The sequence below is a fragment of the Cottoperca gobio genome, chromosome 23, assembly GCF_900634415.1.
Source record: "Cottoperca gobio chromosome 23, fCotGob3.1, whole genome shotgun sequence".
Lineage (NCBI taxonomy): Eukaryota > Metazoa > Chordata > Actinopteri > Perciformes > Bovichtidae > Cottoperca > Cottoperca gobio.
In genome coordinates, this window is record NC_041377.1 from 6,300,156 (window position 1) to 6,316,000 (window position 15,845).

Consider the following 15,845-nt stretch of genomic DNA (forward strand, 5'->3'; position numbering starts at 1 on the left):
ATGATCAGTGTTAATTATTTCCATTCATCTGCTATATGTTATTATAGACTAGTTGGGGTTTAAACATGTGACTTCAAGTTACCAAACCCGATTATCAGACACTTGAGTGTCGACTTTAAAGCTGCTCCAATCAATATATTTATTGACGATGGATCAAATGTGTCATGTGGAAGGTGTCGTTCTTAGTGACAAACCTACAGAGGATTATCACCCAGCTCTGCAGTTCCCTTCAGCTCCACTGAGCTCATCGTTTTGGTTTCACAGCTCACAACTTTATTGTTTCGGTTCAGTCTCATTGCTCTCTCAGTGTTATTTCCAGCTGGTAGCAGGTGGTGGTTTTTGGGGGAAAAAGCTGTAAAAGCCCACCGTGTACTACCTGCTCAGCACGAACTGGCTGACAGAAGTAAGCGAATAGCTGGTGACAGTGGAGCATTTAGCTGCTAAAGAGCCAGATGTTTCCCTCAGGTGTTAGAGTATTTTAGTGCAGGAAAAAAATTAAGTTTTGTTTAAAAATAAGGTTTGAGCTTCACAAAATGTGGATTTGCTTTTTTTCTCTGATTTATTTAATAAGAAATTGAATATTTTTGCTTTGTAACTTTAAGCTTGAACATTTTCTTGCAACACAAGTATTTTCAAAGTTGTGCTTTGACCCCAACAAAAACAAACAGTAAAAGATTCAATGAACACAAAACCCCCAAATAGACTCAATGACTTAAAGAGCAATTAAAGTGAAAGAACAACTAAAAAGAATTTGGGGTCCGACAGCTGGTTGTGGCATGCAGATTAACCCTCTGCTGTGTTTTCATGTGTGACCATGGCAACGCAGTGTTGCTGGTGTGTGGTGTAAGGTCTATTTTCAGCTCAAACAGGTGAATGTGTGTCGACAGATTGATAAATCTCTCCAATCGCTTGGTAAATATCCTGTCTGCGTTTCTACTGTAGCCGTTAAAGGAGATTTTGCACTCTGCCTGTAGATATTCACACAACAACAAAGGAAGGGTTAAGTGAATTTATGCAATTTAACTTGTTAGCAGTCATGGTATCAGCAATAAACAAATATATACATAGGATGATGTTTAGGGCTGCAACTAATGATTATTTCTTTCTATGAATTACTGTCACATAAGACAAAGAAAGGCACAAAATCATCATAATATAAGCAAAATGCAAATGAGTGCGTCCTAAAACTGAACCTGTGACCAAAGAACTATAAAAACACACAGTACATAACTACCAATATATACACTGTATAAATAACATATGAAGCGACTTCATAATTCATGTGTTGTCTCCTCTAGTCATGTGACATGTCCTCCATATATAAACTCATTTCACAGAGACTCTTCCTACTTAGACTTACCTAAAGTCCTTAACGTCCACAGATCTCACCTACGTACCAAGTATATGCATGTTAAAAAAAGGCCTTAAAGCCTCCACACAAATAAGCTATAAGCTGATTTATTACAGTGCAACTTTTTAAGCTTGAATTAATCACCGACATGCCACAAGAAGCTGGCAAGTAGCCTCCCACTAGACTACAGAAAGCACCATGTCTCAGTCATTTAGAAACTGCCTGGTGCTGCAACAGATCACTACATGGCTGCATGCATCTTCACTGTGACTGGGCTTGGCATGACACAAACATAACACTGAGTCTATATGCAGCTTGTGTGCAGACATAGCGCAGTCAGAAATATACTGTGCGTCAGTCGGGGCACTGCCTGGAGGCTGGAGAGAAGAGGATGGGGAAGTGCAGCTTCACAGACCCGTTTGGAAATATGGACCTTTCTCTCAAATCTGAAATGACTTCTGGTCAATCGGACTGGAGTTCTTATTACGACTCTTCACCTTTCTGACTGACGATACAAAACAATATTTTCAAAGCAGAGCTGACCCGTGCGCTTGACGCTTTTCTATCATTCATGTAGTTTTTATATGTAGAAATTAAATCCAGTGTTCTGCGGATGATCACAAGTAACGGGGACTTTGTTTGTGGAAAAGACCCTTGCAGTTGAGTTCTTTTAAATGTCATGGTCTGGAACAATATCTACAATACAACCTGAGGCATGTCTTGATCAGAATCACACCACTACTCATACAAGCCAAGGCTACAAAACACAACAGGTTATTTTCCACCATGTGCGGCTTGTATTGTGAGCCACGGTCTCATTTAAAAATACACACACCTACGTACTCTCCGGAGGGCACCGTTTCTTTATTTGGCATGATGTCAGGTGTTTGCTTAATGCCAACCACATATATCTTGCTCTCGGTTGTATTTTTAGCATGAACTTCACGGAATTTAAACTGCAATGAACCTTCTTTTCCCCGTCAAGGCTCTTCTGTCGGCTGTTTATTGGTCAGCCCATTATTCAGAGCACCAATAAAGATATTTGAATCATTGGAGATAAATAAAATAATCTTGTCCTGGGGACTCAAACGGCAAAGCAGAAGACACAGACGCAAGTTTTTGTCTTTGTTTTATCTCTTTTACATTCAGGTAGCTAGAGGGGAAAAGAAACACTTCACTCTAACAGAAAAGTCAGAGATAAAGAAACCCTGAGGACAGTCAGACAGGTGTGATCTTTTCCTTGTTCCTGCTCAGACAAGTTCAGACACACACACACACACACACACACACACACACACAGACACACAACACACACACACACACACACACACACACACTTTAATTATTTAAAGATCATGTTTAGTTTCTGTTTTCAAACCAGTTCCTTAGACTAATGATACAGGACTGTAGATTTGAATTTGTTTATTGAAGACTTGAGGCCTGCAATTATATTTAGGACTCATTTAAACCAAACCAAAATAAAGAAGCGAAACCTGGTATTTTCAATTGACAATAGTAGTTTGTCTCGTGCAGAAAGCAGTGTTTAAGAGTTTCAACCTTTAATTAAAGTCTGTAACTTCTCATACGAGTCATCTTCAGTGTGATCCGATTCCAGTGAAAGCTTACGTTGACGTCTGCCAGGTGCAGGCAGAAGATCAGAGGAAGACAGACAGGCAGGTGATGATGTGACAAATAAGAAGAAGAAAGCAGACAGACGGATATGGAAACAGCGAAGTCGTGGAGAAATAATAACAGGCAGACTGAACAGAAGAGACCTAAGAAGATACAGACTGGGTCATAATGACAGACAGGCTTGTGAGGACAGACAGATGGGGTGTGTAAGTTGAGAGCTGCAGGGGGAGCAGCGCTGGAGTCCAGCAGAGGATCTGATATCTGAGACCATGGAACAAGAAGACACACAACACCGGCCTGGTTTCACACTGTGCCCAACTGCCCGACTCTGTACTGCTGCCCACAGCCCTGAAGATGTCATTGCCAACATACTGTGTAAACACAAATATCATGATTTGTTTTTGTTACTCTACTGTATATCTTTAGTGCCTGTGTTAAGGGAGGAACATTAACAAATGTTTCAGCTCTGCCTTCTTCAGTGCACCACAGAGCTAGACTAATGAATCAATATTAGTTTATTGCAGATATACCGATGTATGCATGTATGCATGTGCGATAGATAAAAAATTACATATCCTTGAGGTAATTTAGAACAGCGTTACAATAATGCACAATAATATACCAGAGAGTACTTTATTTTTCAACTGTAACATATCCTGTTCAGAACAAATTGTGGATTACATTCCTATCAATAATCTTTTTATGCGTTTATGTAACATATTGGCTCATATATACACATCATCGGGTGCTGGTGTACAATAACAAACTGCAGAAACTGAATAAAAACACTCATGAGTGTGCACACTTAGACTTTGAACTTGTTTTTTCTTGGTTGAGTACAAGATTTTTGTCTTGTACTTTTAAATATTGCATTAATTCAGCACTTTTAAAATAGTGAGGATAAACTCTGTAAACATCACATTGTGTCCATTCATGGTTTAAATACTTAATAAACATATAATCTGATCCATTTTGCACTATAAAATCTTTTTTGATTGAACTGTAGGCAGATTTTCTGTCCTCTTTTTTCTAATGCTAGAGATATTTTATCATACATGACCATTTACAACCCGCTATTACATTAAGTTTGATGTTAAGGTCGTGGCAATTCAGCTGAGGAAACCTGTAGCACTTTGACTAAAACAACAAAACTAAAATTAACTTAAACTTAAAGTATTTTACTTAGTTCTTCTTCTTTGCTGTCGGTACTTCTTAGACAAGCTTTGTTTACTACATTTCCATCCCAAGACAGAAAGAAGTCTCGTCTTATGGATGTGCATCTGTACATCCATAAACAGTATGTGCAAACACACGCGTAGACAACACTGACTGACTGATGAAGGATTTTTCAGCAGGAACAGACTGTTCATTAAATTCAGAATTAACTAACTGTACCATTCAATGTGAAGCAAGGCACGCTAGAGTGGCACTTCATTTAATAAAGCCTAGATGCAATGATTTAAAATATTAAAAAGAACAAATGCTGCAAAAATTAGCAACTAACAAACACATTTAAATAGTGTTTTCTTATTTTTAGTGACATGCAAAAACACAAACCAGCGTGCAAATGCAAAAAAAAAAATGTACAGCATCTTACCTTTTTCTGGTACCACACCACGGCATCTTTTACTTTGGAAGCCATTTACATTTCCCTTCTCCCCGCCTAGGGCATCTTAGACTGAAAACACACAACACACAGCAAGAGAGAGAGAGCAGTGTGAGTAATGAGGAGAGAGAAGTCTGAGGTCTATATACCTGGCAGGAAGGTGTGTCCTGCAACTGACGAAGGAGAGAGCGAGGAGGAAAAGACGAAGACACACACGATTGTTTAAGCTGATTTGATCTTACTACGTACAAACACAGATACACATATCATCTTCTTCGAAACGTATTGCTCCTGAATTACACACACACATTAATAACAGTAATAAGTCTTTCTATTAGCCGACCTAGGAATGATCATTACTCTAATGGTCGTGATTAGAGCTGGTTGCTGTGACTGAATAACAAACTTGACACACAAGCACACACAGGCATGCGTTTACAGGAAATCTTGGGAACGGCTGTTGGATCCCCTGCAGTGGTTTGGGTGTGTGAGTGACTAGCTAGGAAAGAGATGCGCACACGCACACGCACACGCACACCAAATTAATTTGTTCTGCAGAAGCTGAGGCTGCTTTGAAACACAAGAGTTTCATTATATCTACAAAGCATGGTATTATGCTGGTATTCTTAAATAGATTACATAGATGTAAAGCACCACACAGACTAAAATCTCTGAATATAAATAGGTGCCGTTTGTGTGTTCTTCGTAGCGGGGTTCAAGTATAACCGACAGGCCTACAGAAATATAGCAATACCTGCAAACCAACATACAAGAGGTTATTTTTACTTTACTGTCAATATATGACTTTAGATCATATTCATGACTGACCAACACCAAAATGAAACAAATGCAGTTCATCAGTTGGAAATAATCCCAGGCCTTCAAATCTCCATCCCAGAGGACCTCTCGTGGGCTGACAACGCCTCAGCAGTGGTGAGTAAGGCACAACAACGCCTTTATTTTCTGACAAGGCGAAGGAGAGCTAAAAGCTGCTTGTTAACTTTTACAGATGCATCACAGAGGGTATCCTAACAAACTGCATGACAGCCCTGGTACCGCAGCTGCACCAAAAGCTGACAAAAAAGGCCCTCCAGCGTGTTGTGAATGCAGCACAGGACATTGTTGGTATTGAACTGCCATCACTAGAACATCTCGACAGTGCTTGTTGTGCGAGGAGGGATCAGAACATCATAAAAGTTGTGTTTTAAGTGCATTTTATTCTACTTCATATTGCTTATATTTTGTCCATTGGCCCTTTTATTCTACGTGTGAAGCTTTTAATACAATGCACCATTTGAGGCTGACGCAACTTCAATTTAGTTGTGCTTGCATAATGATGAGAAAGTTCTTAAAATTATGAATAGTTAACATCTGAGTCACTGATTGGAGGTGACCCAGTGTACATTAGGCCTTCAGTGATAAGTTGTCAAGGAAACAGGATCTTTTGGTGGTGGAGGTGATGAGAGCTGGTTTGTTATAGTTAAAGAAATTGAAGAAATAAAAATGAACCAGAGGAGCTTTAACTGGATCCAGTTATCCCACCTGAGCTTCAAAAAGTATTTGACACAGAACAACACAAAGGGACTCATTTAGCTAATAAGACTATAGCAAACCTCTAGTGCTATATAGGTTAAAACATTAAAAAGTAAACTTCTCTATCGATTGGTGGAGGTGGAATGAGAAGAAAATGCAGTTAATGGGAAGCTGTAAAGTGGAAAACATGTTGGCTTGGTGGTTATCCACTCATCCTTCCTTCTCTTTGTATCCCTCTTTAATTTCTCTGTTACATAAGTGCAAAGTGTTGTCCTGCTGTGTGAGTGGGAGTGATGGAGGGCAGCGGCTGCAGGCCAGGCTGACTCAGGAGCTTTGTGTTTTCTCTTTGGCTTCAAACGGTTATCAACAAATATTACGCATCTAATAAAATATTGCAAAAATAAATGTTTTCTTCCTTTTTTGAGGGGAAGTATTAAGTTCCATTTCACCTTAGCTTTTCTAACTTGACATTTCTTTCTCTCTTTTTACTCTCAAGTTTTCCACTCAAAGTTTGAACCTTTAAGAGTGAAGACATACTGCTTTGCATGTGAAGGCTCGTTTGTGCTGCCAGCCTAAGTCTGCAGGGTAGTCAATTTAGTTTCCAGTGAGTCACCCTTTCCTTCTAAATATTGTTGTGGTTAAACATGCTGATTCTTTCTTTTGGAAAAAAAGAAATTGAGTTAATTTTGTTTATTGTGAAATAAATGTGTGCGAGGTACTAAAGGACCTTTTGACAGCTCCGCAGCTTATCTGCAGACAACCAAAACGCAACACCTAGTGTTTATACTTGTGCGATAAAGTCGCTACCTCAAACACACTGGGGAGTATTAGTGCCAGTGTGTCAAAGGCATTTTTGTTCAAAGCGATTCCGTGCTCAGTGTGTCAAGAATGTGATGCTCAAAAGGAGGAAATGTTCTACTCTGAGCCAAGTGCAGAAGTCTGCAAGTAGTATTAGGAACACACACACACGCACACACAACCCTGTTCCTCTCCCCTGCTGCATGCACACTGCTCATAAGGTTGCAGAGATGTGAGTGTATATGCATTTCAGAAAGCCAGAGACATTTTTAGCAACAGGAAGAGTCTCTTGCTTTCGGTTGTCTACGATTACGATTACGATCATCACCCCTTCCTCCATCTTTCACTAATGAACCACACTATTCCTGATATATCATACACTTGCTTTTTGCCATTACCTCCATAAATGCAATTAAAAACGAATACTTTAATTTAAACTTGAAAAGACAAAGCATGCCGGTTTACATGTGCATATGTGTAACACAAGTAAATAGCTTTACAGTGTGAATAATGGCCTTCATATTAAAACTTAAGGGGAGAGACTGAGATAGAGGCGGCGAAAGAAAAGGATAATGGACAGACCACGAAAGAGAGAGGGAGACGGAGGGTCTATGTAAAGAGTAAAACACCATATGGAGGGTGAGAAAGCAAGAAAAGTATTCTCTGCCCTTCCTGCTCCGCTCCGCATCCTAAATATACATTCACACACTTTCTGGCTGCTCTAACAGAGACACAAACTATTCTGCTCTACAATGAGAAGAATTTAAAATATGAATTTCATATGACAAGTGACTTGTTTTTGCTTGCTTACATACCAGAGGAGGAATGCAGCTTGCACTCCAAACACTTAAAACTCTTCACTTTTAGGTAAGAAAATAGAATTACATTAATAGAATAACAAACTACTTTAGTGCTGCAACTTACAATTACTTTCATTATAAAGTTCAAGATGTTTAAAACACTTTATAAGAGGTAACATGTGCACTTATGTTGGGTGCGCTGCCTTTAAAAAAGAAAAGACAGTAATGTGCAAGTCCACACAAATTGTTGGGTGTCCAATTACTGTGGAGAAATAACTACTAACAACTTCGACTACGACAACGTAACAGATTGTGAAACCACAAAACAACAATCATAAGCAGGACCAGAGACAACAAAAACAGACATTTATCCAGACAAACACACTGATGGGGATGACACCCCATCATTAGTGCAGTTGGACCACAAACGGCAATGTTTTCGGTTTTTAACGCTCAAAGACTCATAGACAAATCCTCCCCATGCAGAGACAGTGATAAGAAGAAACAGGCAGATCCTCCCTGTTCAAAGCCTCAAAATCCCCTCATTGTACCTCAGTGGGATGCCAACACTGATTCACACACATTATCAGACACAAACACACTCCATTGCCTAATACGACTTCATACACAGGATTAGCTGTAAACTGCTGGGTTATTATTTATGATGGAAAACATAACAAGAAGAAATGGGCTTGGTGAGATCTTTCCCAACACACTTTTCCAATTCACATCCACAGTGTTCCTATAATACACTGTGGTTTGCTTAAGGGTATTTAGGGAACAGGGCCTAGACAACAGACGCACACACAGCCAGTTTTCTTTTCAAGGTCTTTGAATCCTGTGACCAGAATATAAATATAATGTCTAGGGAGTGTTTTCCTGTGAACCTCCTAGATTTTTAGGCTACATTTATTTCCCAAAGAAATCCTATTTTTAAAAAAAAGGTTGTAATGTGCTTGTTTTTATTCATCCTTCTCCAGATAACAGCAAACTCCGGTCAGAAAGCTTCATTCACAAACGCACCCTGATTACAAAGCTCTCAAAGAATTCAACATGCACACACACACACACACACAACACACACACAGGGTCTGCAGCCACCAGGCTTGCCAAGTCTGACCAGCAGTCTGCCTGAACTGACCCATTTACAGAAAGAGAGAGGGAGAGCGGTCAAGTAAGACTTTGTGTATTATGTAGGCCAGTTTATATGAAGGCTCTTTTTGTGCCCGTGACTGTGTGTGTGTGTGTGTGAGTGTGTGTGTGTGTGTGTGTGTAAGTGACAAGTGGAAATGGTTGAGTGTAATTAGCAATATGTTTCTTGTAGCCACTGTATGATGTTAATGAATGAGCGTCAGTATTAGAAGGTTAAGTGTTGAATGCTGTGTGTGTTTGTGCATGTGATCTCCATGTGGCTTCATGCTGCCGGGGTGGGGGGGGGTTATTGAAAAGAAAGAAGAGCGTGATGCATAGATGACAGTGCTCAACCATCGAAGGGTATTCATCAGCGGATGAAAGTGCCCACACAATAATGTATGTTTTTGGCTAATTATTAACTGATAAATCACGGTAATTCACTACAATGATGAAAAAATCATGTAAAAGTACAAGTTTACCATCAATCTAACCGGATGATTGATGGGCAACAGTGCCTACAGTGGCCTAATAGATTCAGAGGTGTTAAAAAGGGAGAGCTTCTACTCATCTTGTGCAATGATTGAAAAAATATCCATCTTAAACACTGAGTCCATTGCTACTTTTCCAGCGACCAAAATCCCTACAGCTAAATAAGTGTTGAGCTGTAAGGGTGCGTATGTGTGTGTTTTTGAGTGTGTCTAATGAAAAGTGGGTGTGTATGTGGAAGTCATGTGTGTGTGTTTTATAATGGTTCTCATTAAATTTAATGCAATTAGTTATGCAATCTGCCATCCTTGCCAGAGTTTTTAATCTGACACCTTACAGCTACTCCATTTCACTCTCACACACACACTTGCTCTTTCTCTTTCAATTCTTAATGTCTCACAGTATTGCAAATGACTAGGATTGGTTTCCAATTACCGGTTACATTTTGAACTCAGTTCCAAGTTTTTAAAATCCAGTCTCATTTGTCAAACTCTGACTTGAACAAATCTCTCAATAAACATGTTGTGTCCTCCCTCTTCTCCATTTAAATAGAGCAACTTACTAAACATAGCTCCTAGCCTGAAATAAAGAGCACCTCCAAGTTATAGGAAATACAAATTTGCTATAAACTATTAGTCTCATTAAGCGCCTGAGGAAAACGAGTAGTGGTGCTCCGTCACACAGCAAAAGGCCACGTATTTATTGACTGAAGTGATTGTTCAAACAGTTATCTGCGACATGAGCTGCGTCACGAACTGTCAGGTGACTGATCATAGCTTACATTCACTTCACAGTAACTAACGTTACAATGTTGGGTAACAGGTCAAGTTGGAAAACGGATACAGAGTCAGAGGTTCAGCTTTACATTAGATTTCAGATTTGTTTTTAAAGGAGGATTTGCTACTGGATTCCTGATTTGATAAAAAGATCATTTTTTGTCACAAGCATCGACTTTCATGACCTCTTGAAGCTTGATGGTCCCAGTTATACCTTAAAAGTATGACACGGTTTCTCTGGAAGTAAGTTCAGCAGAGCAGAAGAGAAACACTTTAACGTCAGTCAGTGAAGTGTACGTTTCCTAAACCTTGTGATGTGCAACTGTATACGCTTCTTTGTCCCGCCATCGGCTGCAGCAACATCAGAGGTTTTTCAAGCTGGGTATACTTTGACGTTAGGATTAGGATGGTGACAGGCCTCATTTGCCTTCTATATGGAAGCTGGGGAAGGCTTAGATAGCTGTGAAAATGTAGCACTATCGGCTGAAAGCCTCCACTCAAGAGTTCACAAGTTGCCGACCATATAAACCCAATGGCAAATCATCACTGTGGGCTATAAGCTGAGCCACAACAACACAGAAAAACAGAGTCACTTGCAGAAAACAAATTACTTTGCTTGTTTATTCATGGAAACTACTACATTTGGCCTGAAAAAGCATAACGTAGCTCTCAGACAAAGTTAGACAGAAACTGAGCATTAAACAATAATGCTGAAAACTCCTCAGGCACTGATCTCGATCACAGCTGACCACAAAGCTGTTTCAGACAGACAAATTACAGAGTTGTACTTTTTAAGACAAAATTCATTGAACAGCAGGGAATAGAGAAGATTTCTCTTTCTTCTGATTGCTGTTTTTCTATTAGTGTAATGTTCCTCTGGGATGTTTAATGAAAACATGATCACAAGAGGAGACCTTCTTCATGAGTCTGGTAACTCGTGATGTGTAACACGAGCTGGTCCCTCTCTCTCTGGGTGCTCTATATTTCATGATGGGTGCAGGTTACATCTCTGAGCTGGGCCGAGGGGGGGCACATGTGTGTGTTTAAGTAAGTGTGTGTTTGAATGCCTACAGGAAATATAACGCTGCTCAATCGACGATGAAGAGTTGAAGGTGTCAGGGGATTTATGGGAGCTCACCATGAACAGATGGCTGAAAGAGGTCTGTTCTGAAGCAAAGCTCGGTCTTAAATCATAGAACAGCCTCAGACTATAGTTTTAGCAACAACATTCACAATACTACTCCAATAATATTAAAAACAAGCTCACTATAGTTTACGACAAATGGTTTGACAGTAGTCATGAGAAAAATCAGACCGTGGAACGCCTCAAAATCCTTAAAAGAGAGCCGACCAACATTTCTGACATGCTAGAAAACCATACGATCAGCAAGACACACACACCTTGTCAGGCTGTGTAGCTGACTGGTGTTTCTTCCTCACAGCCAAATTAGGAGCTGGACATTTGGAAAACAAAGGAGAGAGAAAGAGAGAGAGCGAGAGATTCAAAGCAACAACAGCCATGTGTATCTCAGGCTCTGATGAAGCCAGTCAATCAGGAAAGAGTCATTTTATTTGGTCACTTAGACTTATAATTCAACACACACACACACACACACACACACACACATATAATTGATTGTCCTTCAGAAGTCCTAGAAATGAAGTTATTCCTCAGGGCACAGCGTGACCCTAAAAGTAACATCAATGTGTTACACTGCAATCAGTGAGAGACGCAGGAGCTTTGCAGCACGCGAATCACATGACGGCCATGGCTCTCCTTTTCTTTGGAAATATTAAAGTTGACAGATAAATCCTAAAAAGTAGATGGATTTGATGCAATTTTTTAAAATAAAGTTAATATGACAAAATTAGACCCGTTGAAACTTAATTTGAGGGAAATAACTCTGATCTAGGCCCTATTAATTCAAAGACTTAAGGCCCTACACACCTGTTGTACATCTGCACAGGAGAGTTCACTTATTTTTGGCTGATTAGACTGTGGGGGGTGGGCGCTTACAGACTGTGTTTGATTGACATATGAGTCACGCTCCTGTGAGCTTCGTTGCACCTGATAGGGCGGGACATATTGCAGCATTATCATTCACACAGGTGTGACTAATCACATTAACAATGCTCTGCTCTATTCACATGTCCCAGACAGAGCCATGTCAGTGATCCAGCATTTAAAAACACCTGGACCCTGAAACTGAAGCAGATGAATGGAATTCAGCCAGCATTCATTTATTATTATTCATTTTTTGCAACTATGCTTTTTCGGTCTATGACATGACAAAATGTCTTCTGTTAAAAAGGCCTATGTCCATATGGTAATACAAACCATTTCTATTACCATATGGACATACTTCAAGAAAACAAATTGCAGCGAATCTACATTTAAATGAAAGCCTGATAAGGTCCAGAGTCAACGTGCACATGCTGTAGATTCCCCATCCTGTCGAACACTTGATTTTGACTTAACCTGAGCAGCAATGGCTCATCCTAACATAACACTTTCCATTGTATCATTAACACAATCTGCCACTCTACTGCAGAGGGCACACCTTCTGTGACCTTTCTGCTCACGCTCAATACTGCAATGGCTTTATTGAACTACAACGCTGCACTGCAGGCCGTTCTACAGCTGATGAAACATAAAGTTAATATGGCAGTCTTATGTGGTGGTGCGACTACAATGCAGTTGATGATGTAACCAGCTCTGCAGGCAGATTCAAGCTGCACAATACACAGCATCGTCAAATAGACAGAGAGAGCGAAAGAGTAAGGGAGAGAGAGACAATAACGAGAAAAAGTGTAAAGCAGAGGGAAAGAGAACAAACGACACAAAGAAAGACAAAGGAACACGCTGGTCAGACAATAGACAGCAGTCTAGGTCTATGGATGTTAGAATTACACACACGCACACACATTGACTGACAAGTACTGTTGGTCTAACTGACAATCATTTAAATCAATGTCTTAAAGGCGGTGTAGTCCCATCCACAATGTGTGCTTAGCAGGTGCATGTCAGGATCGTCCTGGGAATCCCAGGTCTGTAAGACATCCACTGGGTGTAACGCAACACCGCTCTACTCAACATGCTATACGCAGCAACAGGGACTTTATTCCTCATCCCCCATCTATAAACAAGTAACAAACACATTACCTGTTTGCAAACGTTCGTTCTTGCAACAGCTTCATGCTGTTTGCTACTGAACTACAATAAAGTGCTTTGCTGAAGGGATATAACACCTGACTGAAACTATCTCTAATCTCGCGTGTTATACGTTTCCCTGAATAAAAGCCTCACCAAATTGCCTGAGAGGTACAAGTAATAAATTCACAAATTAAATCTTCTTAATTACATTATTACAAAGCGGTGATATTCTAACTGTTTGATTTTTAGAAAGTAGTAAAGTAGACCTACTTCTTGAACTCTTAAAATACAGATTGCAGTGCTGCCATACATGTTTGACTTGCCTACCTGACTGACTGCAAGTGAAACAAACATGCTAAATCAGGGGTGTCAAACATGCGGGATGACTTTGCAAAGTGTAAAGTTTAGGTTGTTTTGATCATAAAGTAAAAATACTGATACCAGATACCTATGACAAAATGGTTTGTGCCTTTGTAGATACACTGTGATCTGTAGGTTGTAATGCACATGTGTAAATGATAAACTGAGGCGTACTATTGTTGAAATTGCTCCTTTTTTTCTTAAGAAATGTCAGGTTGTTCATAATGTTTTGTAAAAAAGATAGTTCATTAAATTTGCACATTTTCAGAATGTACTTGTACTTTTTTTGCACTAAAACGAAGGGAAAAATTTGGAGTTGTCGTTATTTATAGGTTATTATGATATGATTTTACTGGTCCGGCCCACTTGAGATCAAATTTTGTGTGGCCCCTGAACAGTCACGTCACGTACAGTCACGTCTTGCTGTGACAGTAGGCGATACTGCAGATGGTTGTTTCCGCCAGTGTCGTTGTTTCAGAACAGGATTTACTAATCAAATATAGTATTATTGATTTTGGTTCTTCAGCCTGTATGGACATATTCTGATTTATAAAAGGAAATAAGAAATGCATGTAAAAACTACAGGTTGACAGAAACAATATATATAAAGATGTTAAGCTATAAAAGGTTTATTTGACTGCCAAGGCTGTGCTGTATTTTAACATAAATGATTAGTACAGGACTCTGCCAGAGTAGTGAGGAAGGTTAATTTAGGGGTCAAATTATGATTGCAGTGGAAAATCTGGTTGCGTGATGACAGCGTTAGTAGGACAGTGGAACAGACAGGCTGGCTGGATGGCAAATCATGTTGGATAATCAGATGACCTGCCAAACTGCAAGCCGGACCGCATGCAAATGTTTCTCCTCACTGCTACACCAGTGTCACAAGATAGAGAGAAAACCAACACTGACTATAGTATAGAATAAAAGAGTAGAGAACAAAGTACAGTAGTACAGAAGTGAACGGACACAAGTAGACTGGAATATAATGAAATAACGTAGAATTAAGACCTTGAATTTCAATAATTTAAGGTCAAGTTTAAGCAAAAAAAGCCAGAATATAAATTCTACCAGCCTCTGGAATGTCAAGATTTCAGGCATGGTACAGTCATGCAATGTTTTGCATAGTTTAAGGATAGTAACCTCAGATGATTACCTTGAAGGAACCCAATAAATTATTTAACAAAAAGGTGGTAAGGATCCTTATACATGTTGCCTTGTGACCAATTACGTTGGTGGATGGCAGCTTAACAAACGTCACAACACAATCATTAAAAACATGGCATTTTTTTGTGCCAGAAGATCTGTGTGAAGATTGATATATATATATATATATTTATTTATTAGGTGGTCCAGTGCCGCTATGAAACACTGTGTGAAGCCCTTGATTTGAGAATAATGGTTAGTTCAGCTCTAGTCAAATTTGAGTGGAGGATAGGTGAGGCTAAATATAATGGTTTTAAAGTGTATTAGTGTCAAGTACCATTAAGTCGGTAACGTTACAGTCGTAACGTTATACTATAGCAAAATAGTACAGTTAACGATACACTCCTAAAAAGGACATGACCTGTGCATCGCCTTAAATCAAATTCAAATGCAGCTAATCGTGTAGCTAGCCTCCGTGTATATGTAGTCACGGTGTTTTTAAACAGTCTTTATAGCTCCGTCCAGACAAACGGTCTTCCTCCTGCTGCTAGCTCACCATGCTAACGTTCATAGTAAGCTAGCGGCACAAAGAGCCCACACAGCTGGCCCTAATACTGAACCCTGATTAATGCTGTCCAACCACAACATACAGCCGCTCAGTCTTACCTCTTAGACTACGACGGCAGCCCCGAGTCCCGGCACAGACACACACTGTGCTTTAATACGGCAATGGGCTATCCAGACTTGTCCACTGTCTGAAAGAGATGCTCAGTGTCTGCTCGTGGATGTTTGAAGCATTAGCTTTTTCCTTTCAGCCTCCAACTGTAAAAATACAACTTCAGCCCCTGCCCGTAAACCACCGTGTAAATGGGCATTTACATTTTAAGCCGACGCCGGCGGTTAGTGAAGAGAAGACGCAAGTAGGCTTATATATATATATATATATATATATATATATATATATATATATATATATATATATATATATATATATATATATATATATCACTCCAATGAGCAAATTAACCAAAAGCAACTAAATATCCCAGTAAAATATCGCTGTTTTATG

At 39.6% G+C, this 15,845-nt stretch overlaps 1 protein-coding gene across 3 annotated transcripts in view; it reads right to left on the minus strand.

Moving 5' to 3' along the window:
* Positions 1–15,618, minus strand: part of LOC115028256 (putative homeodomain transcription factor 2) — a 34,850-nt gene extending 19,232 nt beyond the window's left edge. For all 3 annotated transcript variants that reach the window (XM_029461897.1, XM_029461898.1, XM_029461896.1), the window contains exons 1-2: positions 15,443–15,618; positions 4,581–4,661 (exon numbers count right to left, since the gene is read on the minus strand). In XM_029461897.1, the coding sequence (XP_029317757.1) occupies positions 4,581–4,625 (45 nt within the window). In that variant the 5' untranslated portion in view covers positions 4,626–4,661; positions 15,443–15,618. The remainder of the gene's footprint in view (positions 1–4,580; positions 4,662–15,442) is intronic.
* Between the last annotated feature and the right edge of the window lie 227 nt (positions 15,619–15,845).